The sequence below is a fragment of the Muscardinus avellanarius genome (assembly GCF_963383645.1).
Source record: "Muscardinus avellanarius genome assembly, chromosome: 15".
NCBI classification, from domain to species: Eukaryota; Metazoa; Chordata; class Mammalia; order Rodentia; family Gliridae; genus Muscardinus; species Muscardinus avellanarius.
This window is the reverse complement of record NC_137801.1, coordinates 49,717,738-49,743,206: the sequence shown is the minus strand read 5'-3', so window position 1 is coordinate 49,743,206 and position 25,469 is coordinate 49,717,738. Positions and strand designations below refer to the sequence as shown.

Here is a 25,469-nt window from a genome sequence, read left to right as displayed (position 1 = left end):
TTGTTATTGTTGTTTTTCTTTTCTTGTGTGTGAGTGTGTATACCTGGTTGGTTTTATTGTTGTTTGTTTTGTTTTTACTTCTAACCTATTCCCAAACCACCTCCCAAGCTTCTTCCTCTATACATACCAACTCTTCTCTCATTATCCCTTTCCTATCATTCTTCTGCTTTTTATCTCTTCCTTGTCTTGTGTCCAACCCACCTCACAGCACTATACTACAAACTCTACATTGGTACTAGAATACCATTTTATTCTTACTATTTCTAAACCCTAGTATATAGTACTGTACAAAACTCACACTTTCATTCTATTTGACTCTTTCTGCGATTTTACCCTATTCTTCCATTTCCTCCTGCACTTCCCTCCTTCATCAACCTTCACTATTGAATATGATAGAAACTGCCCTTGAATATACCAGCTGACATCTAGAAACTGAGAGAAATTTATCAAAAGCAACAGAGGCAAATGTCTGAAGCCATGAAAAGGAGGAACAACAAAAGAGCAATGAGCACCCACAACCCCACAACTACAGAACCTGATAACACAGAATTGCAGAGGTCTCCAGAAGGTCAAATCAGAAATGTAACTGTAGAACTAATACAAGAATTCCAAAAAGAATTTAGAGAGAGTCTGAAAGAAATAAAGGATGGAATCATTGAAGTAAAGGCATCTATTCAAACTACAAACAATCACTTAGACCACTTGGAGAATAGAATCTCACTCCTAGAAGATGATCACTCCAAAAATGAACACATAGTTTATAAAATAGAAAACACAATTCAACAGCTGGAATTAGACATTGAAGAAATATGGGCCCAAATATTTTTTAATATTTTTGTGTGGTACTATGGTAGAACCCAGGGGGTTTTCTACCTCCAGGCTATACTCCCAGATCTATTTTATACCTTATTTGGAAACAGGGTCTCACTAATTGCTGAGAACCTCACTCAGTAGCTGAGACTGGCTTCGAACCTGTACAATCTTCCTGTCTCAGCCTCCCAAGCACTGGGATTACAAGCGTGCACCACCATGCCCAGCTAATATGAGCCCATTTTAAAAGAACTAATTAAGAATTATTGGCATAGAGGAGGGAAAAACAGGTGAAACCAAAGAGATCAACAATCTTTTCAAAGAAGTAATAGCAGAAAAATTTCCAAACACTGAGCAAGAGATTGGCACACAGGTATAGGAAACTTACAGAACCCCCTTTAGACAAGATCAGAGAAAAGGTTCCCCATGCCATATAATAGTCAAAATGACCAATGCAGAAGCGAAGGAGAGAATTATTTATTTATTTATTTATTTGCGGGTTTGGGGATGGAACCCAGGGGCATTTGACTTCCGAGCTACACCCCCTGCCCTATTTTTTATTTTTTATTTTGAAACCAGGTCTCACTGAGTTGCGGAGGGCCTCACTAAGTAGCTGAGGCTGTCCACGAACCGCGATCCCCGGTCTCAGCCTCCCAAATGCTGGGATTAGAAGCGTGCGCCACCACGCCCGGCTTCAAGGAGAGAATCTTAAAGGAAACAAAAACAAGAGACAAAGTGACATTCAGAGGGAAACCAATCAGAATCACTCCAGACTTCCCAAACCAAGTCATGAAAGCCAGAAGAGCCTGGAGTAACATATTCCAAACTCTGAAAGAAAATAACTTGCAGCCAAAAATTTCCTACCCAGCGAAACTATCTCTCAAACTAGATGGGGAAATAAAAATATTCCATGACATACAGAAGCTGAAGGAATTTATGTCTTCAAAACTAGCACTAGAGAAAATACTCTAAGAGATTAACTACAAAGAAGAAACAAGAAATACATGCCAGAACTAGAGAAACAAGAATTTCTACCCAGCAGACAACTAAGAAGAGAAGAACAAACAGTATTTCAAACAGAAGTAAAATCTCAACATGTTAGGAATTTAAAATCATCTCTCAATAATCACTGAATGTAAATGGCCTCAACTCCCCAATAAAAAGACATAAAGTTGCAAAATAGATTAAAAATCAGATCCATCTATATGCTGATTGCAAGAAACACACCTTACAAGTAAAGATGGCAACAAACTCAAGGTAAAGGGCTAGAGCAAGGTAATCCATGCCAGTGGAACTCAAAGACAAGCAGGAATTGTAACTATGATATCAGATAAGTTGGACTTCAAACCCAAGCTTATTAGAAGAGACAAAGATGGTCATTTTTTACTGGTATAAGAGCCAGCATGAAGAAATAATGATAATCAACATTTGTGCCCCAAATATAGGGGCATACAAAACAAACTCTTTGTGATATTAAGTCACATATAAATCCCAATTCAATAATACTGGGTGACTTCAACACACCTCTTACACCATTAGATCGATATTCTAGACAAAAGGTCAGTATCAGATGCCTCAGAACTAAAGAACACCATTAATTAAATGGACCTGTTAGACACATATAGAATACTCTACCCAACTACAGCAGAGTTCACATTTTTCTCAGCAGCTCAAAGAACCTTCTCCAAAATAGGTCACATCCTGGGCTGCAAAGGGAGCACTAGCAAGTTCAAAAAATGTGACATACTTCCCTGTGTCTTTTTAGACTATAATGGAATGAAACTAGAAATTAATTATAAGAAGAGACAGAGAAACCACATAAACATGTGGAGACTGAACACCACACTTCTAAATGCAGAATGGGTCATAGAAGAAGTAAGGAATGAAATCAAGAAATTTCTAAAAACAAACAAAAATAGAGATACAACATATCAAAACCTCTGGGACACATTGAAGGCAGTATTAAGAGGGAAATTTATAGCAGTGGGTGCTCACATAAGAAAGACAGAAAATGACACACCTCAAAGTTGTTGAAAAACAGGAGCAATCTAACCCCAAGCCAGTAGAAGACAAAAAATTGTTAAAATCAAAGTGGAAATAAACGAAGCAGAGAATAAAAAAAAATACAGAAAATCAACAAAACCAAAAGCTGGCTACTCGAAAAAATTAATAAGATAGATAAACCACTAGCCAACTTAAAAAAAAGAGAGAATAAACCCAAATTTTGAAGATAAGATGAAAAAGAAGATATCACAACTGACAGTGCAGAAATCCAGAGGATTATCAGAAATTACTTTGAAAAACTATACTCCAACAAAATGGAAAACCTGGAGGAAATGGACAACTTCCTAGATAAATACAATCTTCCTAAATTAAGTCAAGACATAGAAAATTTAAACCAACCAATAGCAATCAAAGAGATTGAAACATCAATAAAGACCTTACCATCAAAGAAAAGCCCAGGACCAGATGGCTTCCCAAGGGAATTTTATAAAACCTTTATAGAGGAGCTAATCCCTATACTCCTCAATCTATTTCACAAAATAGAAAGAAATAGAACTCTCCCAAATACATTCTATGAAGCCAACATCACATTAATACAAAACTAAATAAAGACAGTTCAAGGAAGGAAAACTACAGGTCTATATCTTTGCTGAACTTGGATGCAAAACTGCTAAACAAAATACTAGCAACACACATTCAAAACCACATCAAGAAAATAAGACACCATGACCTGGTAGGCTTCATCCCAGGGATGCAAGGCTTGTTCAACATATGAAAATCAGTCCATGTAATTCATCATATAAACAGAACCAAAGACAAAAATCACATGATCCTTTCAATAGACACTGAGAAAGCCTTTGATAAAATCCAATATCCATTCATGATAAAAGCACTGCAGAGAACTGAACACTTGACTTGAACACACACATGGGAACAGCCTGAACAAAGAACACAGGCAGAAGCACAAAGGTTCATGTAGGCTATACAGTTAGGGAGATGGAAAGAAGCATGAGTGGGTTAGTGTGGAGATCCCCAAAGCTGTTGATGCCACCCCTTGGGGGATGCTGGGTGACTGAGGGCCACTGAATAAAAATAAGGGGTGATGGAAGCACCCAGTGGGTGCTGAGTAAATTTTTTCTGAAAAGGGGTGGTGAACCAATATACCTGGGAATCTATGGCAGGGAGTAGAAATGCTGCAAAGGCAGGTGGGGCCAGATCAGGGAAGCCATGAACCCTGAGCCTGACTCAGGGTCAGCCAGCCATGGGGAGTCCATGGTGGCAATGGGAACTATGCTTCCAGGAGACTCCAGAAGTGGGAAAGAGGGACTGGAGGAAGTGGGGTTGGAGTCAAAGGCCAGCATTATTATTATGACACCACGGAGAAGGGGTAAGAGCTGGAACAAGGAGAGTGAAGAGGGAGGGACATACCAGAAAGACTGGGTTGTACAGGCACGGGATTTAGTGACCAAAAGTGCACATATTAAACACCTGACTAGTATTTAAGAAAAGAAATTATAAAACCAATTTCATGAAAAGTTTAGGATTTTTTCCCTTCCTGATCTAATTTCTACAATTAAGATTAAAAATCTCTAGGTAATATGCCTTCTGTGATAGACCTGCATTCTTGAATTCTAGCTTAGAGAAAACTTTCTGTAAAGAAGTTGCATTCAAGTTGGACATGGTAGATATGAGGATTGCATGAGGACACTTGTATTCCCAGGTGGACATGAGGATCGCAGGTTCACAGCCAGCCTCAGCTACTTAATGAGGCCTTCCACTACTCAGTGAGACCCTGTTTCAAAATAAAGAATAAAAAATAGGGCTGGGGGTGTAGCTTGGAGGTAGAATGTCCCTGGGTTCCATCCCCCAGTACTGAAAAAAAAAAAAGAAGTTGTATTTATTAATTACTATTCTTATACATACTGTTTTCAAATTTTAAGGCAAGGAGAGTTCCAGTTCTATTTTTCTCAACATGAAATTTATTTCCAAAACACAATTGTTATAAAGTGGCTCTGTGCAGAAAATTTGCAGCCCTCCCTCTAGTTCTTTATAGTTTAAGTCAGAAGCAATGTGTTCTTGCTAATTTGGAGATGAAATTGATGTTCTGAGTCATTGCCAAACATTTGCAACTAAGATTTTCAACAACAACAGCTGCTCTGGATTTCAAATTACTCGAGCAAGCACAGAACTCAGTGTGAGCTCTGGGTAATGACTGGGAGAGGAAATAAGGAAGACAAAGAAAGGATGTGGAATCTACAGGCCATGTGTTTTCGTAAGGTATTCACATACGACTTCCAGACTCAAATTGGGTAGTTGACATTTAAAGAGCTTACCTCATTATAAACAGAACTCAACCAATTTCATTTTGAAGTAAAGTTAAATGTAGACCCATCTGCCAATGACTCTTAAAGGAAAACTGGTGCTTACCTGAAAAATCAAGTGCACACACTCCCCTCTGGTGCTGTCCTTTCAACAGTGACAAACATTTTAGAGTTTGTGTGTCCCACACATGAATAGCAGCATCTCTTCCAACCTGAAATCACAGGTTCAATGTTATTAGCTATTGATGAATAACAGTGAGAATAATATGGTTCCTTAGAGTCAAATGCTGCTCAGAAATAAACACATTATTCAGAAAGTATAAAAACAATAGAAATAATTTTGTCCAACTCTATTATTTTTCAGAAAAGGAAACTGAGGCATGAAGCATCTAAAAGGCCTGTGGCACTGAGCTGGGTTCCAGCAGAGCCTGGCCTGGTACATGGCCCTAAGAGATGGGACTCTTAAGACACCACTTCAAATGCCCACTTGTGTTTTCTGTGTGTCCGTCACTTCTACCCTTCCCTCCCTGCCTTCTCCATGCCGCAGGGATTCTGCCTCTTAGTCAAGGAAGTCACCTGTGTGCTGTCACAGCTCCATCCACAGAGTTGTCCACCCACTCTCAACCATTTCACCCACCTTCGAAAGGGCTGGCCCTGCTTCTCTCCCTGAGAAATAGTCTCATCGGTTGACTGTCATTACGGTGGACTGTCCTTGTAGGGAAAATAAGCCTCTATCATACTAACCATAATAAAAGAGAAAATTATTAATAACAAAGCAGCCTGCCTGCCTGCTTGCCTTCCTTCCTTCCTTTTTTTGGTACTGGAAATTGAATCTAGAGACTTTCTACTTCCAAGCTATATACTCAGGCCCTTTTTTATTTTTTGTTTTGAAATAGGGTCTCACTAGGTTGCAGAGAATATCACTAAATTGCTGAGGCCAGTCTCAAACCTGCAATCTTCCTATCTCAGTCTCCCAAGTACTGGGATTATGTAGTGAACACTACTTGTTCCATGTTTCTGCCATAGAAAGCTACTGCCGAAGTCCCTTCCATGAAACAACTCATAGTCAAAATAATTACTTTTAGAGAAAATTATTATTATAATTATTAGAGATATGGGGCAGTTGGGGATAAGGCCAACAAGGCTCTGTTTCTCCTTTAACAAGCATCCTTTATTATTGAGGGCATAAACAAAGCATTCCTAAAAATTATCAAAGAGCAGGGCAGACACAAGTTAAGGGGAAAGGCCATTATGGGTTAGCTTTAGAGAAAGGGAGTCATGGGCTAGGTTTAGGGAGGGGCAAGATAATCATTTCTGGGAGAATAGGAGGTCATCAAAGTCCACTTTTCCGTCCCATCCAGTCCAAGGAAGCTTGTCTATTGCGTACAATTTCCACTCACAGTGTATGCTGTGTACTTAGCTGAGTTGGTCTGAAATGGTGATCTCATCATGTGGGCTAAGATGGCTCTCAAAAGGATTACAAGCATGCACCCCAATGCCCGGCAGGTTTTCCTCACTTAAAGTATACAGGGGAAAACCCCTGTTGGGTATGAAGACTCCAAAAGAGAAAACTAGAGCTAAAGCTACAGGCACAACTAAGCGAAAGAAGGCAACTCCTGCTCTGGTCAGTGGAGGTCCCAGCCCCACGGCGTCCACCATCACTCCTCATCTGCACCAGTGGCAGCCGGCAAACTGTTTGCCTCCCACCAATTATATAATGAAGTGCTGTATCTTCCCACGGGTGTATGCTAAGAACCAATCTTTGAGTTTTACTCTCAAAAGAAAGTTATTAAACACTCATGAGCCAAGCATCATCTGTTTATGACACAGACAAAAATAAGTGCAAGTGAGAAGGTAAGTAATCAATTATTTGCAAAATTCACTTATGCCAGCAAACTCAGAAAAGATGCTCTCAAACTTGCAGTTGGAAGGCAGCAAAGCAGTACATAAAACAGTGGGTGGCGCTCACCTTCTGGAGGATCGTAATCATTTTACAAAAACCAATAAAGCTATGGATGTTTACCCCCCAGGAATGGACATTTTTTTGAGGCTGACTTCCTTCATGCTCTCCATTTCTCCATTCATTCATTTCTCTACCACATTCAAAAGCCTCTGTCCCTTCTATGTCAAGTCTCAGAAACAGTCAGGGTCTAGTTGTCTCATATTAACCTTTGACATAATACCAAGAGATTTTTTTCTCAGAATTTGCTACTTATATATTGAATGTGAGTTGAGGTATTACCAGTAATTAAAAAGCCTGTGATAAAACTGAACAAAAATTTAATCTACATAGTTGAAGAAAAGAGTAAATTGAAATTATTATTTTTTTGCCAGATAATGTGCTTGAGTTTAATTATTTGTTTACCAAATAGAATTCACTGTTCTCCCTTCACTGCAAAATAACGGAAAAGACAGAAAGCTTTGGTTCTGAGTAGTTTTTCAGTTTCAGACTTAGTTCAAAGTTTGGATATTACCCCATAAAAAGAGTTCAGATAATTAGGGGTTCTTTTTTAAAAAAAATAAGGCTATAATAGAAAATAACAAATTAGCCAAAATTCTTTAAGTTTAAAAAAATAAATATAATCTAGATATTACAATAGGTAGAAAATAGTTCATTCAATAATATTTATTGAGTGCCTGGGATATGCTAAGGACTGGGTAATACATAAAATGAAATACATAAAGCTGCTCCTTATCAATGTTTCTGTTCTTAGCCAGTCCCATGCAGATTTCATCCCTTGAAGAAGAGAAGCTCTCAGAGTTTCCCTAGTACTAGGATGCAGCAGCTGATTCTTCCCTCATTATGGAATGACCTAAAGTTCACTGACTCTCCAGCTTCCTGCTTTATGTTTATTTCTACCAGATATTTCTTGAATTTGTGAGTGTGTGAGTGTGAGTGTGTGTGTGTGTGTGTGTGTGTGTGTGTGTGTGTGTGTGTGTGTTGTACTGGGGATGGAACCTGGCATTACACATCTTACGTACACCCAGCACTATTTTATTTTTTATTTTGAAATAGAGTCTTGCTAAGTTGCTGAGACTAGCTTCATACCTGTGATTCTCCTGAATCAGTCCCCCAAGTACTGGGAATAGAGGGGTGTGCTACCACATCTGTTTTTTTTTTTTTAATTTCTGACATATAAACTGGATTCAAAATTAAGTTCCCTCTTTCTTTGGCTGGCCCCAGTCTCACAGGAGTGATACGTACCTGGCCGGTGGCCACGTAGTCCTTCACTGGGTGGATGGTCAGGCTGAGGATATCATCATCATGCCCCAGGTACAGCCTCTGGGAATGCTGCTGCCTGTTGTACACGACAGCAACCGCAGCGATGTGGTAGACCACTTCTCCAGCTTGAGTGTAGAACAAATTGTTTCTACAGTCATACCCTCGATAGCTGAAGCACAGGTCCAAGAAACACACGGTGTGTGAATAAATAGCAACTGAAGGGTGAGGGAGTGGTCAGAGGCAAAGCAAAGGAGTCCCTGTGAACGTGCACATGTGGAAGCTCAGGTGTCTCCGCAGGAGGGAATGCCATGGGGTGAGGATCTCTGAAGGCAGGGGCGACTTTCTAAGGCACACAGGTACTGGTCATTTAATAGAATCTTTTCCTAGATCCTCAGCTACCAGAAATGCTCATTCTTAACTATTCCATCTGAGAACATGCCTATTTTACCATCTCCCTCCCCTCACTTCAGAAAGTCATTCCCCCTTCCCCCTAAGCTGGGGCTCTGAACTTTCCAGGGGCAACAAAATGAGGGGACAATTCACAATACAAGGGGACAACCTTTCACACGTCAAGTGATCTCCAGTTCTTCACTTTTTAACAAAAAATGAGCAGAGGTTTAACTGCTAGTGATGAATTACTATTTGTGATATATAAAAATCAAAAGTTGTCAGGCCTGGTGGCACACACCTGTAATGCCAGTACTTGAGAGGCTGAGACAGGAGGATCGCAGGCTCATGGCCAGCCTCAGCTACTTAGTGAGGACTCTGGAACTTAGTGAGACCCTGTTTCCAAGTAAAGAATAAAAAATAGGGCTGGAGGTGTAGCTTGGAAGTAGAATGCCCCTGGGTTCAATCCCCAGTACCACCAAAAAAATATTTTTTTCTGAATTTGTGAACATTTTTTCTTACAGAAGGTAGGATACAGTGACAGAAGACTCTATAAAAATGTTAGGGAATTTTTTAATGGGAGAATTAAAATGGATTTAAGAGTTTAAGTAGAAATATGAATGATATAAAATATTTCCCTGTGACAGAATCACTAGTTTGTGTATTTTTAAAATTTATAATAGTGGGAAAATATTTATGGCATGTAGGTTCCACTGGATCCATTTAAATGAGTAATATAAATATTTATAACACATAATACGTATATTCTTCTTGAACTCCCCCCCCCCCCCATGGTACTGCAGATTGAGCCCCAGGCATTCTACCTCTTGGCTACACCCCAGCCCTACTTATTTTGAAACAGGGTCTCACTGAGTTACCGTGCGCTGGCTTCCAAACTGCAATCCTCCTGCCTCAGTCTCCTCTTCTTAACCATTTAAACTTATACTGGAGAATTTTAGAAGTTGGCTTGAAATGTGCAAAGGTATAAATAAATTTACAAAATTTAAAATTTATTTGGGGCATATAAAATAGTCAAAGAAAACACTGTCCTAGGGTGGGGCCAGCCAAGAGGAGCAGGGGGCTGGAGACTGAGGAAGAAGGGGTGTTGGTGCCAGGCAGTGAGGAGCAGGAACAGCAGGGTCTGCTGTCTCACAAACCTACAGGAAGCGTGGAAGCTTCGAGATAGTCACACCATAATGGCCACAGCATCCTGAGGTCATGGGAAAGAGGGCAGAGTTGAAATGTCAGCTGCAGGCACTGGAGACAGGAGCCCTGGGAAGAGGGAACCTCTCAGACCTGGCAGGAGGCTGGTGACGGCGCAGCAGGGAGGAGGCGGAAGCGCAGGCCTGCCACAGGCCACCCACCCGTGAACGAACTGCAGCTTCAAGCTATCCTCAGGAGCCTTCTCCCTTTTGAGGAAGGTCATTGCATGGTTTCGCTCTTTACTTTGTTGCTTTAGCTGAGGTAGATCTTCTTTGTAAACCTAAAAGTACAAGAGAAACACTTAGCTCAGACTCTCTTCTCAGGTTTCTAAACACTACAATGTCTTGGCATTGTTGGGAAACCTTCAACTTTTTCAATACAGTGTGTGTGTGTGTGTGTGTGTGTGTGTGTGTGTGTGTGTGTGTGTTTCTTTCTTGTGGTACTGGGGATAGAACCCAGGGGCATGCTACCTCCAAGCTATATCTCCAGCCCTTTTTAATTCTTTATTTTTGAAATAGGGTCCCACTAAGTTGCAGAGCGCCTCACAGGTTACTGAGGCAAAACAATGTTTTTAAAAACATAAGTCATGAGATTGAATACTATTTTTTCTCAATGAATAAAACCAACAAGTTATTTTTAAAATGACTGTGTGCCAGACATGGTGGCGCACACTTGTAATCCCCACACTTGGGAGGCTGAGACAGGAGAATCACATAGGTTCGAAGCCAGCCTCAGCTACTTAGTGAGGCTCTCAGTAACTTAGTGAGACCCTGTTTCCAAATAAAGTACAAAATAGGTCTGGGAGTATAGGCCAGAGGTAGAAAGTCCCTGGGTTCCACACCTAGTACCACAAAAAATAAAAAAATAAAATAAAATAAAATGGCTGTGGTTTAAAGTAATTTCCTCCTCCCTTGATTTGTTATTTTCTAAAGTAAATTATATCCAGAAATATGCTGACATTTAGTAAATAAAAGGGGAAATAAGTTATCAATAAAATATATTTTGTTTTATTTCTTCTAAGGTAAGAAATCATTTGATGAATCTGAAATTAGCAAAATGGGGGCTTTATTTTTTTTTCTAGAATTGTTCTTTGGATTTTCTTTCTTTCATGGTCTCATACATCTTAACAGATTGGACTCCGACATAGAGAGTGAAGCTCAATCTCTTGGACTGACCCAGGACCCACAATCTGTTACTGGGAGAATATGCCCTACAAATTAATTTAAATTTACATTTTAAAAAATTTATTCTTTTTCTTTTTGAGGTCTGGGGATGGAACCCAAAGGCATTTGACCTCTGAGCTACACTCCCTGCCCATTTTTTTTATTCTTTATTTTGAAAAAGGGTCTCACTGAGTTGCAGAGGGCCTCACTAAGTAGCTGAGGCTGTCTACGAACCGCAATCCTCTGGTCTCAGCCTCCCAAATGCTGGGATTACAAGCGTGTGCCACCACACCTGGCTAACAATATACTTTTTACCATATCTTTATGCTCTACTATCAAGAAATGTCAGGTTAACATTGAAAACAAAATAGATCTAATAATTTCTTATCTTCATGAAGGAAAATTTTTATCTATAAACAACATTGATAAAACTGAAATATTGTAATAAAGTCCTTGCTTAGAATTTGATCAAAAATCAGTTAAAAAAGAGAAATCAGAAGATATACTATTTTATCTATAACAGGTATAATGAATTAAGCTTTTATATCTAAAAGTAATTATTCATCTCAATTATTTACTTTATAGCACTGAATTCTATTTCTACTACTTATTTGATAAAGTCTCATATCCTCTGTGGCCCTTAATTTTTCATTTGTAGAACATACAAAAAAAAAAGTCTCTGCTTAGAAATACTGTGAACATAAAATCAAATGGGTAAAAAAGCATTGAAAAATAGGAAGTCAGGGATGTTGCAGTTTAAATGGAACAGAGGGCTCTTTTTCTTATTCAACTAACTTTTGTTGAATCAAAAAATTAAAACTATTAGGCAGCTCAGTGAAGCTTTTAACAAATCTTTATTTCAAAAATCAGTAGGAAATAGAGAAGGAAAAAGCAGCATGCTGGCACGCACACTGGAGAGACGAAAAATGAAACTTTGACTCCTTTTTGGGACCCCACCCTTTTGTATTGGTATCTTATCAGCATTACCAAGGCTGAGCTAGTAACTTATTTCTTAGCCTGGTGCGCTTTGCCTTCAGACAGTGCACTTACTAAGTGCAGGGTCAATGATCTACCTGGCCTTTGCCTCTGTTGTATTGGACAGTATTGGCTGCTCATCAACTAGGGTGCTTCGAAGCAGCACAGAGTTTACCTTTCCAATACCCAGGCCTGGTCACAGAGGAGAGGAGGCAAACAGAGGCACTGATCGCCTCCATATATTTTTAGGGCTAAAGGCTTCAATTGAATCTAAGGATTTTACTATAGGTTAATCTTAAGAATGAAGGGCAAAGAGAAAGAGGGACTCTGAATTATAATAGCTGTCTTCCTTCCCTGCCTGAGTGCCTGGCAGCAACCAGGCCCTGACTAGTTTTTACATTTTGGAAATTAATTCCAAAGTGATTTTCCAATACCGGCACAAGGGAGACTATATAAGTCCTAGCCAGGGATTTCAATACAGTTGTGTTTTTTCATTTTTTGCTAGCATCATTTCATTAAATAAAAAAATGATTATTAGTTGTTCCAACTAAACAAAATTGCTTTCCCCTAAAATCTTGTGTTCATTTTGCCTAGGTTTTATTACTCCTTGATATCAGGGTATTCTGCTTTAGTGTCTGCATGATATTCCTCCATTAATAATTTACTTTAAAATCCTTTTCTTTAGTAGTTGTATTCCATAATACATTTATCAGTACATAGTCCAGCTAATTTAATAATGAATTTGATTCAAACTCTAACTTGGATTGCCTTTATATGAATTCAATTTTTCAAATACTGAATCAGAAAAATCAGCAAATTCAGGGCTTATATAAAGGTAAACCAAGTAAGATGTAGAATAAGTGCTTTAGAGTGACGACCACATCAGCATTCTTATCCTAATATGATGGTGCTGTGGAAAAGGTTCTGTAACCTCTTGGGTTCCATTCTGGTTCATAGACACTCAATGCAGGGTAGCTGCTCCGGGCCTATCTGGGACAGCTCCGGGACAGCATTGACAGGTGATGCGTCCAAACCTGGCACCTATGCTCTCCATGTTCATTTACTGAATCTGCTTTAATACCTTTAAAAATGACAGAGAAGAAAATAGAATCCCTGTGGATAACACCATGACAAAGTGGTATGTCTAGATTCCTCTGAAAGATTGCTTTCTTTAACAATCACTGCTCAGAGCCAGTGATGAAACATCAGCTTCCAAAAAACTGGACACAAATGACCAACTGTTCTATTAGAAATGGTTTTTGGTTCTGGGCAGGGGTCGCGCGGGGCACGCCAGCTGGGGCCCGGGTCGTGGGACTCTGGGCCCTGGGCCGAACTGCGCATAGCATGCCAGACCCCTGGAGAAACCGGGCCCAGTATCCTGGGTTCCGGGCGGGGGCCGGGCAGGGCACGCCAGCCAGGGCCCGGGTCGCGAGACTCTGGGCCCCGGGCTGGAACGCGTGTAGCACACCAGACCCCTGGAGAAACCGGGCCCAGTAAGACACTGGGTCCCGGGTGGGGGTCAGGCGGGGCATGCCAGCCAGGCCCGGGTCACGGGACTCTGGGCCCTGGGCTGAACTGTGCGTAGCACGCCAGACCCCTGGAGAAACCGGGCTCAGTACCCTGGGTTCCAGGTGGGGGTCGCGCGGGGCACGCCAGCCAGGGCCTGGGTCACAGGACCCTGGGCCCCAGGCAGAGTAGTGCGGAGCACTCTGGACCCATTGGGAAACCGACCGGGTTACAGTGCTACTGAGTGAGTGCCTGATCACACTACCTCCTCAAACCACATATACTGTCTTCTCTTATTTAAAAAAAAAAAAAAAAGGAAAAGAAAAAAAGAAAAATATCGGAGAGGAGTTAAGAAAGCCGTTGCAGATGCCAGGACACTGGAGATGCAGACAAAACTTATCTAAATGCACTAGAACTTATGGAAACATTCTACGTGAAGGAGGACTGCTGTTTCTCTATATTGTTAAGAATCTTGGACATCACCTGTAAGGAGAGAGTTTAGCGGAGACCAAGGAGAAAGGCGGTGTTGAAAGAGGTCTCCGCGATGGCGGTGGAGACTTGTATTCAGGAGAAGCAGAAACCGGATCCTACCAACCTTATTTTTTTGGAGAACTTACATCAAATGCTGAATGCTACTGTCACGCATGCTTAGGAAAACTAGACAACATTCAGAGTGGAAAAAGAGCCTGGGAAGGATTTGAAATGGTGGAGGCAGTGGCAATGGCAGTGGCCAGTACTCAGGGGAGGCAGACATCTGATACATTACATCTGGAACCTTTGAAATAATAACCCCAGAGACAGTGATCGGAGCCTGCTGAGGGGTTAGGCGGATGGCGGGCCAGTGGCCGACATCAGAGCTTGACGTGAGGCAAGGCCACTACTGAGGCCTCCGTGGCCAGGATTGGAGCCTGCCAATGGGTTAGACCGATGCTGGGGCCAGCAAGGCTGGCATAGGAGCCTGCCGTGAGGCAAGGCCAGTTCTGGGGCCTCCAAGGCCAGGATAAGAGCCTGCCGAGGGATTAGGCTGGTGCTGGGGCCAGCGAGGCCGGCATCGGAGCCTGCCATGAGGCAAGGCCACTCCTGCGGCTTCCAAGGCCGGGATCGGAGCCATCTAAGGGGTTAGGCTGGGGTCGGGGCCAGCGAGACCAGAATCAGGGCCTCCCATGAGGCAAGGCCGCTGCTTGAGCCAGCAAGGTCTGGATCAGTCCACTGAGTAGCCAGGCCACTACTGGGGCCGTCAAGAGTGGGATTGGTACTTGCAACGCAGCATGCACAGAGAAATATCACAGAAAATGTAAATCAGACGCTTCCCCTAATCAGCAATAACTAGGAGGAAAGGGGCAACAGGAAGAGGTTGAGCTATAGAAAGGGCCCTATAGTGAAGCAACTAATGTGACCAATCAGAGGGTATATAATAGTGGAGGACAGAGCCTCTTTTAAACACAGGAGGTACATAAACAAATGTATCAAAGTTAATCACCAAAGAAGCATGGGATGGAGGGAGAGGGAGGGAATGGGATGGGGGCTGGATGAGGGCTAATTGGATGATGTGTGCTTGTATATCCTCTCAAGTCTTGTACTTCAATGTGATTGATATATGACTACAATGCACCAATTTAAAAAAAATTAATTAATTAAAAAAAGAAATGGTTTTCAACTAGAAGAATAATATTGTGAGTAAATGTTTACTTTAATTAAATGGGTAATGGTTGCTATAAGTTAGGAGGATAACAGCACACATACAAACTACAATGCCTCCAGGATTCTCACTCTGAAAACACAGGCTTTCATGATTTCCTAAGAAAATTAAAAAAATTCTATAGCTTTCATGTATATTTTTTTTGCAAGAAAATATTTATAAGTTTTAAGTGGTAGATATTAGGCAAAAATCCCAAACAGTATGGGTTTAGTTTTGGAACTTTGTAACTAAATACCTTCTACTTAACTTTATTTTTTCTTTTTTTCATGGTACTGGGGATTGAACCCAGGACATTCTACCTCCAAGCTACACTCCTAACCCTATTTTATTCTTTATTTTGAAACAGGGTCTCACTAAGTTGCAAAGGGCCTCACAAGTTGCTGAGATGGCTGCAAACCTGTGATCATCCTGTCTCAGCCTCCCAAGTACTAGGATTATAAGCATGTGCCACCACGCCCAGCCCTTCTACCTAACTTTTTAAATGATAAAGTAGAGGAAATCCTTTAATTTTAACTTGCACTTAACAGAAAAAGTAGGCGGTCTTTCTTATTTTTGCCATAATTCTCTTTTGCCCAAGTACCAGCCATTTTCAGTACAACATTCAAATTCACTGAGCGTCAGGTCCAGGCTATGCATTTTCATTGATCTCTGCTTACTCACCTGGCGATCATAATTGATTTGAGTTTCTTGCTCAATATCAGAGTCCAACTCAGGCACATCAGATAAATCTGAATCCGATTCTTCACTGTAGGAATCAGTGCCACCTTCTGCAGAAAAAATCCACAAGAAACAGGCAAAAATTCTGAGATCCTAAATAGCTAAAAATATTTAAAGTGTTTTCTTTCTTCTAACCTAGCTAAGTAAATAATAAAAAACTACATAATATTTTCATTTGATATAGATTCCTATACATTTTTCTCCTCCCATCTTTTGGCTAAGGGGACCTACCCTTCTCAGGAGTATTAACAGCTTTCCCCAAGCAGATTTCCTCACATAGCAGGATCCCTGGGGTTTTGTTGTTGTTGTTGTTGTTTATTTGTTTTGGTATTAGGGATTGAACTCAGGGGCATTCTACTTCCAAGCTACACTCCTATCATTGTTTATTTTATTTTACTGTTGAGATAGGGTTAATTTTGAGATAAGGTTAATTTTTCACATACACTTTAAGTTTTCAATTTGCATTTGATATAAGCAAAATCTTTCAAAGGCTTCAAAATCCTTCATATTTAATCGACTCATATTAGTCTCAAAGTATCTTTGATTTTAATTTTTTAAATTGCAGGAGTAAATTTTTCAAAATTGCTTTTTAAGACTTTACCACCAGAATAGATCTTAGAATATTCCTTGAAATGTTTATTGAAAATCAGACATACAAAAGTTATGACTAGCTTTACCCTGTGGTGCAGTTTCTAGCATGCCGTTGCTGACACCTTCTGGAATAAACCTCCACTGGAACACGGAGTGGTCGGCCCCTCCTGTGCTCAGCACCCACTGACAGTCGTGAGACCAGCGGACATTTGTCACATGTGCAGAATGACCCACATACTTTCTAAATTTGGCTCCTGAAAAGATATTTTTTGAGATTAGATATGCCCAAAATTTCATTGGCTAAAAAAGAAATCATATTCCCATTAACATGGAATAAAATCTTAAAATATATTAGAAAACTATTTTTAGTCTTATGTATTATAACAAATAAGAAAATACTTTAAACATATCTCAGTTATTGTATTATGAATTAATCTGAAGCTGAGTCTTAAAATCTACACTCTATAGCTAAAGACATCTCTGAACCTGTTTCAAATAATGCATATTGTTTAATTGATTCTGGAAATAAATGATAAGGAGTATTATTTATTTATTTATTTACTTATTTATTTATTTATTTATTGTGGTACTGGGGGTGGAACCCAGGGGCTTTTCTACCTCCAGGCTACACTCTCAGACCTATTTGATATTTTATTTGGAAACAGGGTCTCACTAAGTTGCTGCGAGCCTAAATAGCTGAGGCTGGCTTCGAACCCATGCAATCCTCCTGCCTCAGCCTCCCAAGCACTGGGATTACAAGCATGTGCCACCACGCCCGGCCACATGGTTATTTAAATGCAAGATAAAACAGGCACATCTTTACAACAGGGAAACAAAAAATAATTCTTAGAAATGTGTTGTATTCTTAGAGCTGTGAGAATTATTTTTTTTCTTTTAAATGAGTTGCTTTACAAAGTAAACACCGGACTCCCAGGTAGCAAGTGCAATAGGAAGCTGTATTTGTAGTTAAACTTGCAATAAAGTCTCCGGGATATGTTTAGAATACAGCAGGATAAAGACACTCTGGGTAAACAGGTCCACAACCTGTGAAGGCTGAGAACTCCACAGACTATGGCAGGTGTCAGAGGTCAACAGGCGCCCACTCCACTCTGAAAACAGTTGTACCTCTTGTAAAATCCTCTACATGGAATCACTTTTAAAGGAGGAAGGCCATGCCTTCAACCATCACATGTTAAAAATTCAAATACCCACTGAGATGCAATGAATTAAAATTTACACAGAGGTGAAAACAACTACTTTGGATCCCTTCTTGAGGGCATGTGTGACCAGGCATATACCATTTTCTCAGCCCACTCTCATAAAAAAAAGACTAGAAAAATACTGTCACAGAAGGAAAAGAAAGCACCGGGTCTCAGAAGCAAGCTTACCTATTTCAAAGAGTTACCTCAATAAGTTGTGTTAATAAAGTCCAACTGATTCGAACAGGGTCAGCTGGAAATGCTGGCTAATGATAATTCAATAATTGGAAAGCAGGCTATTCTTCCCCTATCTCTGTAGATCCTAAAAGCAAGGGGCTATCCATTGCTGCCCTGAAACTTATACCCTCCTTGAAGATCATTTAGCCTCTTTAAAGATATGTCCAAGAATTCTTTGATACAAATCAAAATGAATAAAATATGGCAAAAACAAAGGTTTGTGAAATTCAAGAGGAGGTTATAAAAGGCATTCCTCCTGGCTACTGTTCTTGGATCATGCAGAGTCATAAAGACACTCAACGGTCCATGGAGAGTCTCCCATGGCAAGGAACGGAGGCCTCCTGCCAAGAGCCACATGAGTGAGAGAAAATGGATCCTCTGGCCTCACTCTGGCCTTCAGATGACTGTGCCCTCAGAGAGAACCTGAACTCCACCCACCCAGTTAAGCTGCTATCAATCCTCACCCACTGGGAGATCAAATATGTTTTTTCACAAGTTGATCATTTGAAGGTGGGGTAATTTGTTATGCAGATAACCAATGCACCCTGGCAGACTGAAACTAAAAAGCATTGTGCCATTAGCATTTAGGCCTCACTTCTCTGATCCTGTTTTCTGTCCTCTTTCCCTTGCCTACTCTGCTGCAGTAACACTGGCCCCTTCTCTAGACCTCAAGCATGACAAGTACTCTCTGCCTCTAAGCCTTGTGTTTGCTGTTCTCTCTGGAACATTCTTTCCCTGAAAATATAAAGGGATCTTTCCCTTATCTTCAGGTTTCTGGTCAAATGAAATTAAGGCAAGTCCTCTTTCACTGTCTTATTTAAAACAGCAACACTATGCTGTGCCACCAGTATTCTCTACTGTTTGCTCTATCTTCATAGCACCTTCATCATTGCACATATTCATTTTTTTGAGTATTAATTGTGTCCTCTCAGTAGAAAAAAGCCCATAAGGTCAGGGATTTGTGCTTGCTTTTTTTCATCGACCTATCTCTACCCTCTAGGACAGCACTTAACAAATATTTATCAAATAAGTGAAGGCCACATCTGTATCTTCCAAGGCTACTGAGTGACTGTTTAAGATTATGCATTGTTAAATCCACCACAAGAAGGGCTCAGGCCTCAGCCCTTATCTCTTTATCAACTTCCTCTCCCACTGAAAATTGCTGATGTGCCTGTGAATGCCACACGTTTATCTCCCCTGGAGGGCCAGTGCCTTAGGCGCCATGTCCACTGGGTGTCTAACAGGGGGTCCTATTTGTCTCAGAGAAGACTGAGGAGTTCCCCTTCCCCTGCTACTCTCTCACCCTCATAAGACAGCGGATATTTTCTTTTCTCATTTTCCCATTTCTGTAAATGGTGCTAGCTTCTACCCCACTGCTGAAGTCCCACAATCCGGAGACATCTCTAGTGATTCTTTTGTCCCCTCTAGTCTCAAACCTATTCTAGCATTAAGACCTTCAGCTCTACCTTGAAACCGTTTCCAAAACACATCACCTCTCTCTGCATCAATTCCTAGCCACATCAAATTCCTCTACTTGGCCAGGTGTGGTGGCGCAGGTTTATAATCCCTGCGCTTGGGAGGTGGAGAAAGGAGGATCACACAGGTTTGAAACCAGCTGTACTGGCTTACGAGACCCTGTGATAAAAAAGTAAAAAGTATAAAATGGGTTTGGGAGTGTAGCCTGGAGTTAGAAGGGCTTCCAGGAACCCCAGTACCACCAATAAATAAATAAATAAATAAATAAATAAATAAATAAATAATAATAATTCCCCTACTTGAAGTCTTCTTTTCTAATCTATTTCATATAACATCAACATGGTCTCCCTTCCCCCCTCGTGTGTGTGTGTGTGTGTGTGTGTGTGTGTGTGTGTGTGCGTGCATGTGCGCGCATTACTGGGGACTGAACCTAGTGGCATTCTACCTCTGAGATATATCTCAGCTCTATTTTATTTTTTGTTTTTGAAAAAGGGTCTTGCTGGGTTGCTGAGAATCTCACTATATTGCTGAGGCTCTCCTCAAACCTGGCATCTTACTGTCTCAGCCTCCCAAGTGTAAGGTTGGGGCAGGGCCGGAAGCTAGGAGGCGGAGCTCTGCGATTCCGGGAGGGGACCAGGCCTCCCGGTCCGGAAGAGCAGAGTTCAGAGAGGACCCGGAGAGGGAGGGAGGCATTCTCCCGCCCGCCACCGGCCCCCGCGGCCACGCGGGGGCTGGAGGTTGATCCCCCACGAATAAAGCCTCTCATAACTTATTATGGATCTCGGTGTGTTTCTATGCTAATGGGCATACCGCATTCTACAATCTTACACCAAGTACTGAGATTATAGGGATAGGCGGCTAAGGTGATCTTTCAAAGATTTAATTTGGCCATGTCACTTCTCTGCTTAAAGCTCGCATTGGTGTTTCATTACACACAGAATAAGACCCACATTTCTAGTAGTGGCTGCTAGGCCTTCATGACATAGTTCCTGCTGCCTTCTCCCACCTCATGGTAGGAGTCTTGTAGACTTCCCGCTGACTCACATGCTCTGGCCTTTCTGTTCTTCCTCCACATGAAGCCCATCCAGGCTATACTGACTGTCAAGGAGCCAGGATTCTGCAGCTCAAGTCCACAATACCCAGGACACTTGTCATGTGAGGTAGTTGTTGGAGGTCTGCCTGTGTGTGTGTGTGTGTGTGTGTGTGTGTGTGTGTAAAGGGTGAGAGCACAAAGGTAAAACATGAGCCTCAGCCTTTGAGCCTCCCCTTGAAGTAGGGGTGGGCACCATGGATGTTGAGAAATGGCACACGCCAATGAGCAAGCCTTTAGATTTTACTACATGTCAACAACTGTGAGGTAGGCAATCAGCATGTGGTAAGTTGCACCGAGGAAAACTGACAATATTGATTCTAATTATGATATGATTTAAAAACTGTCAAAATGAGAAAAAGTAATAAAAACAATAAAGTAATAAAAATAATACCGATTCAGTAATTCCCATTACCTGAAGAACACATATCTAATTATTGTACAACAGAATACAGACAATATACAATTCTCAAGGTGCCAAATTATCTGGGCTGTGATTTTTATTTAATCATAATAGAAGACTCTGATGCTTCTTTGGTCTCCCATACTTGCTCATGGTCACCTTGGGAAGAACTGAGTTCAAATCTTGGGGGGATCTGGGTGTGTTGGTGCGTGCCTATATTACCAGTGCTTGACAGGCTGAGAAAGAAGGATCACAGTTGGAGGCCAGTCTCAGCAACTTAGAGAGCCTCAGCAACCTCTTAGCGAGATCCTGTTTCAAAAAAAAAAAAGAAAGAAAAAAAAAAAAAGGGCTGAGGGTGTAGCTCAGAGGTAGTATGCCCGTGAGTTCAATTCCCATTACAACAGCAACAACACTACCACCACCACCACCACCAAGCCTAAATGATAGAAAAACTTGGGAAAATATCTGTTACTGGTATCCTAGGTTAGAGAGATGAGTTCCATCAACTACTATTTCTATCAACAAATCCCACACGTTTTTATTAGCTTCCCAATCAGCAGTTCTGGCATAAAAAAAGACACAAATGCCTGAAGTATCTGAGGTGAATTCCAAGATTTATAAATATGTATCATGAAAAGTAGAACACGGACTTGCTCTGCGGACATAGGGGCCTGGCAGGCTGCCGAGGTGGACTTTGCTACTCTCGCCTGTCACTCCACCGCCCCCTCCCCTCTCTCCCTCACAGGCCTCTGTGCCTCATCTGCAGGGTTATTTTTTAATAGTACCTCATTTTGACAGACTGCACTGTTCACCATCTCTCACTGTTCATGCCAGACCCACATTTCTATTGCTATTTTCTAGATCCAAGTCCATCTTACAAAGTTTGGGGATATAAGGGAGATAACTGTTTTCATGGAGTTGATGTCATTCCTGAGTTCTGGTGCTGGAGACTGGTAGCGACGCTTTGGACCTCAGTGATGTTGCTTGTGAATCCTGAGTTTCTGGACATCTAACTTGCCTAGTGTTTCCTCTGCAAGTATATTAATCTAACAAGATATGCCCTATTACTCACAAGAACCATTAGGGGGAAAGAGAGGAGTCTGAACTTGGCACACTGTGGTAATGTTGTGCCTTGAATGTTTTAACTGATGGCCATTTTGTCAAGTGCCAGGGCAGTGGGTTTGCTATGCATTTTATATTCCATTTTGTACCGTAATTGTCACTGCTTCAAAACTGTCAGTTAGCTGAAAATGACTTTCTGATTACATTTTTCAATCCTCTTCCTTGCTTAATTTAAAAATCATTCAACTGAAAGCGTTTTCAGGCAGCAGCATGTCCCTGCTGATCACTGCTGTAAGATCATATTTTCAGGACACAGCAGAGGAGTCTCAGAAGAGCCTGTGTAAGGGCTTTGTCTAAGCTTGCGAATGAAGAAAAGATGAGTTTATAGTTAACCCAGTTACATTCTACAGAGTCCAAAGGGACTACAATATTGAACTGATACCCTCTCAACTATAAAGCAAGCAGCAAAATGTGAAGGCCAAGGAGGTTGTTTTGAATCCAATTTCTTTCTCCAAGATCACTAGCTACTGTTTTGCAAATCCGGTTTTCAAAATTAGTGCTGTGACAAAGGGTCTAGAAAGCACATTGTCACCAGAATGATAACTTTCAGATTCTTTTAATTATGTTTAAAAGAGTTGCTTTGCTTTTTCAAATAAGCACAGGTAGCTAAGCAGCATAATAGAACTTTAATTACAATACTACAGAGGAACATATGAAATTTACATAAGTGTAAATACAAATAAAATATGACTTGTTTAAAATGTGAAAAACAGCCAGGCATGGTGGCTCATGCTTGTAATCTCAGAATTTGGGAGGCTGAGACAGAAAGACTGCAGTTCACAGACAGCCTCAGCTACTTAGTGAGGTCCTTTGCAACTCAGTGAGACTCTTTCAAAATAAGGAATAAAAAATAGGGCTGGGAGTGCAGCTTGGTGGTAGAATGCCCCTGGGTTCCAACCCCAGTACTGCGGGGGGGAAAAAAAGTGAAAACAGGTTTTAAGAAGCAGGCAATGGTATTAACTCTAATAAGGAATTCTGACTTAAATTACAAAAGCATGTTGTGTGTGTGTGTGTGTGTGTGTGATAATGGGGATTGAACTCATTTGGCGTTCTAACTCTGCGCCCTTGATTTTTATTTTGAAATAGGATCTCACTAGGTTTCTAAAAGTCTTGCTACATTGTTGAGGCTGTCCTTGAACCTGCAATTCTCCTGTCTCAGCCTCCCAAATACTGGGATTATAGGCATGTGTGACCATGCCTAGCTAAGCGTGTTATCTAAAGATGGTAAAAATAGAAGACCTCACAGCACCTTCCATGTAAAACTGTTGAAGAGTAAACATGAATATATGAGAGAAAATGCAGCCAGCTGACTAGATACTGAGAAAATAAGTCTTCATTGTACTGTATAAACATCCAGAGTAAAATTTTCTCCAGTGAAACCTCCCTTGGTCTTACCTTTTTTGAGACAAGGAAATTTGAACAACTTGACCAGTCCAAAATCATCTCCGGACACCAGCACTGAGCTGTTATAATTTGCATCCACTGAGTTGATGTCGGTGCCCTCAGTGTATTTGGGCCAAATTCCACTTACTTCTGGACCTTTCACACAAGTCCAGGAGGCCCAGAGAATTCCTTTGATTTCTTCTTTAATTGTTAAAGGCTTCCCAGCTAAAAATAATCAATAAGTAATAATAATAGTGTTGCATTTACATAAAAAGCATATTCTAATTTATTTTATTCATTTTCCTCATAGAGATCTATAACCTTTAAAAATAATCTTCTAGCCAGGCTTGGTGGTGCACACTTGTAATCCCAGCATCTGGGAGGCTGAAACAGAAGGATCATGCTTCGCAGACAGCCTCAGCTACTTAGTGAGGCCCTCTGCAACTCAGTGAGACTCTGTTTCCAAATAAAGAATAAAAAATAGGGCTGGGGGTATAGCTCAGAGGTAGATGCCCCTGGGTTCTATCCTCAGTACTGCAAACAAAACAAAACAAAACATCTATTAGCTTCGATTAGTCAAGAAAACAACTGGGGAAACACAAAGGTAAAGAAATATACAAGGGAAAGAGAGAGGGGGAGGGACTGGGGTAGAAATTGGGGAAGGGCTAAATGAGTGAAGTGTACATGTATACCTCTACGATCTTAAACTCCATTAAGATTTATGTCTACAATGTGCTTTGGAGAATACAGTACCAGGAAATAACTCAGAAGATAAAATCCTACCTTTGGAAAGGTATTTGGAGCTGTACTATCTGGACTAGCAAAGTTGTTGGAAATAAACCCAAATTTCCAATAATAGAACAATAAAGTAATTATGATATCACTGAATGGAATGTTATTTTGCTATTGCAAATGAGAAACATATGTTCCATAGGTTTCTATAATATGGAAAATGTATGTATGAAATAATATTAGCTGGGCATGGGGGTGCACGCTTACAATCCCAGTACTTGGGAGTCTGAGACAGGAGAATCACAAGTTTGCAGCCAGCTTCAGCAACTTAATGAGGATCTCTTCAGTTTAGTGAGACCCTGTTTAAAAAAAAAATAGGTTTGGGAATGTAGCTCAGGGGCAGAATGGTCCTGGGTTCAATCCCTAGTACCACAAAATGAAATAAAGAGAGAAAGAAAAAAGGAGATGGGAAGGAGGAGGTGAGGAGGCAGAGAGGAAGGGATGAAGGAAGGAAGGAAGAAAACGAAGCAAACAGAATAGATACAAAAAATACACATGGTAATGGTGTACTGATGAATTTGATAAGGCTGAGACTCTTAATGTTATATATTACTCATTATTTTATAGTCAATGATTCTTCAATAAAAACTTAAAGAAAAGCTGGGCTTGGTGGCACATGCTTGTAATCCCAGTACTTGGGAGGCTGAGACGGGAGGATAACAGATTTGTGGCCAGCCTCAGAAACTTGGTGAAGCCTTCCACAACTTAGTAAGGTGTTTCAAAATAGAAAATAAATAGGCCTGAGGGTATATCTCAGAGGTAGAAGCCCCTAGGTTCAATTACCAGCTCCAAAAAAAAAACTAAACAAAAAAATATAATTATTTGAGGTCAAGATTAAAATGCTAAAATTTCTTTTTATATTAAAAATCATTAAAGATGATAATATGATAATTTATATTTTATTTATGGCATTTTAGTATTATAGGCTAAGTCAGATAAATCTCTTTTAAAAGTTAGAGTATGGTCATAAATGTCAATTATGACTTTCTAAATTTTTGGTGATTGTGGGGATTGAACCCAGGGGGAGTCTACCTCCAAGCTACACCCCAGCCCTACTGGGGATGGAAGCCAGGGGCATTCTACCTCTGAACAACACACCCAGCCCTATTTTTTATTCTTTATTTTGAAACAGGGTCTCACTGAGTTGGAGAGGGCCTCAGTAAGTAGC

General features: G+C 40.8%; 1 protein-coding gene across 4 annotated transcripts in view; it reads right to left on the bottom strand.

Annotated features, from left to right (window-relative positions):
• EML6 (EMAP like 6) overlaps window positions 1–25,469 on the bottom strand; it is a gene marked incomplete at both ends in the record, with an annotated part of 359,577 nt that overhangs the window by 117,557 nt on the left and 216,551 nt on the right. For all 4 annotated transcript variants that reach the window (XM_080711491.1, XM_080711490.1, XM_080711492.1 and 1 more), the window contains 6 exons: window positions 5,242–5,347; window positions 8,341–8,527; window positions 10,110–10,228; window positions 15,952–16,058; window positions 16,686–16,853; window positions 23,522–23,734. In XM_080711491.1, coding sequence (XP_080567617.1) covers window positions 5,242–5,347; window positions 8,341–8,527; window positions 10,110–10,228; window positions 15,952–16,058; window positions 16,686–16,853; window positions 23,522–23,734 — 900 coding nt within the window. The remainder of the gene's footprint in view (window positions 1–5,241; window positions 5,348–8,340; window positions 8,528–10,109; window positions 10,229–15,951; window positions 16,059–16,685; window positions 16,854–23,521; window positions 23,735–25,469) is intronic.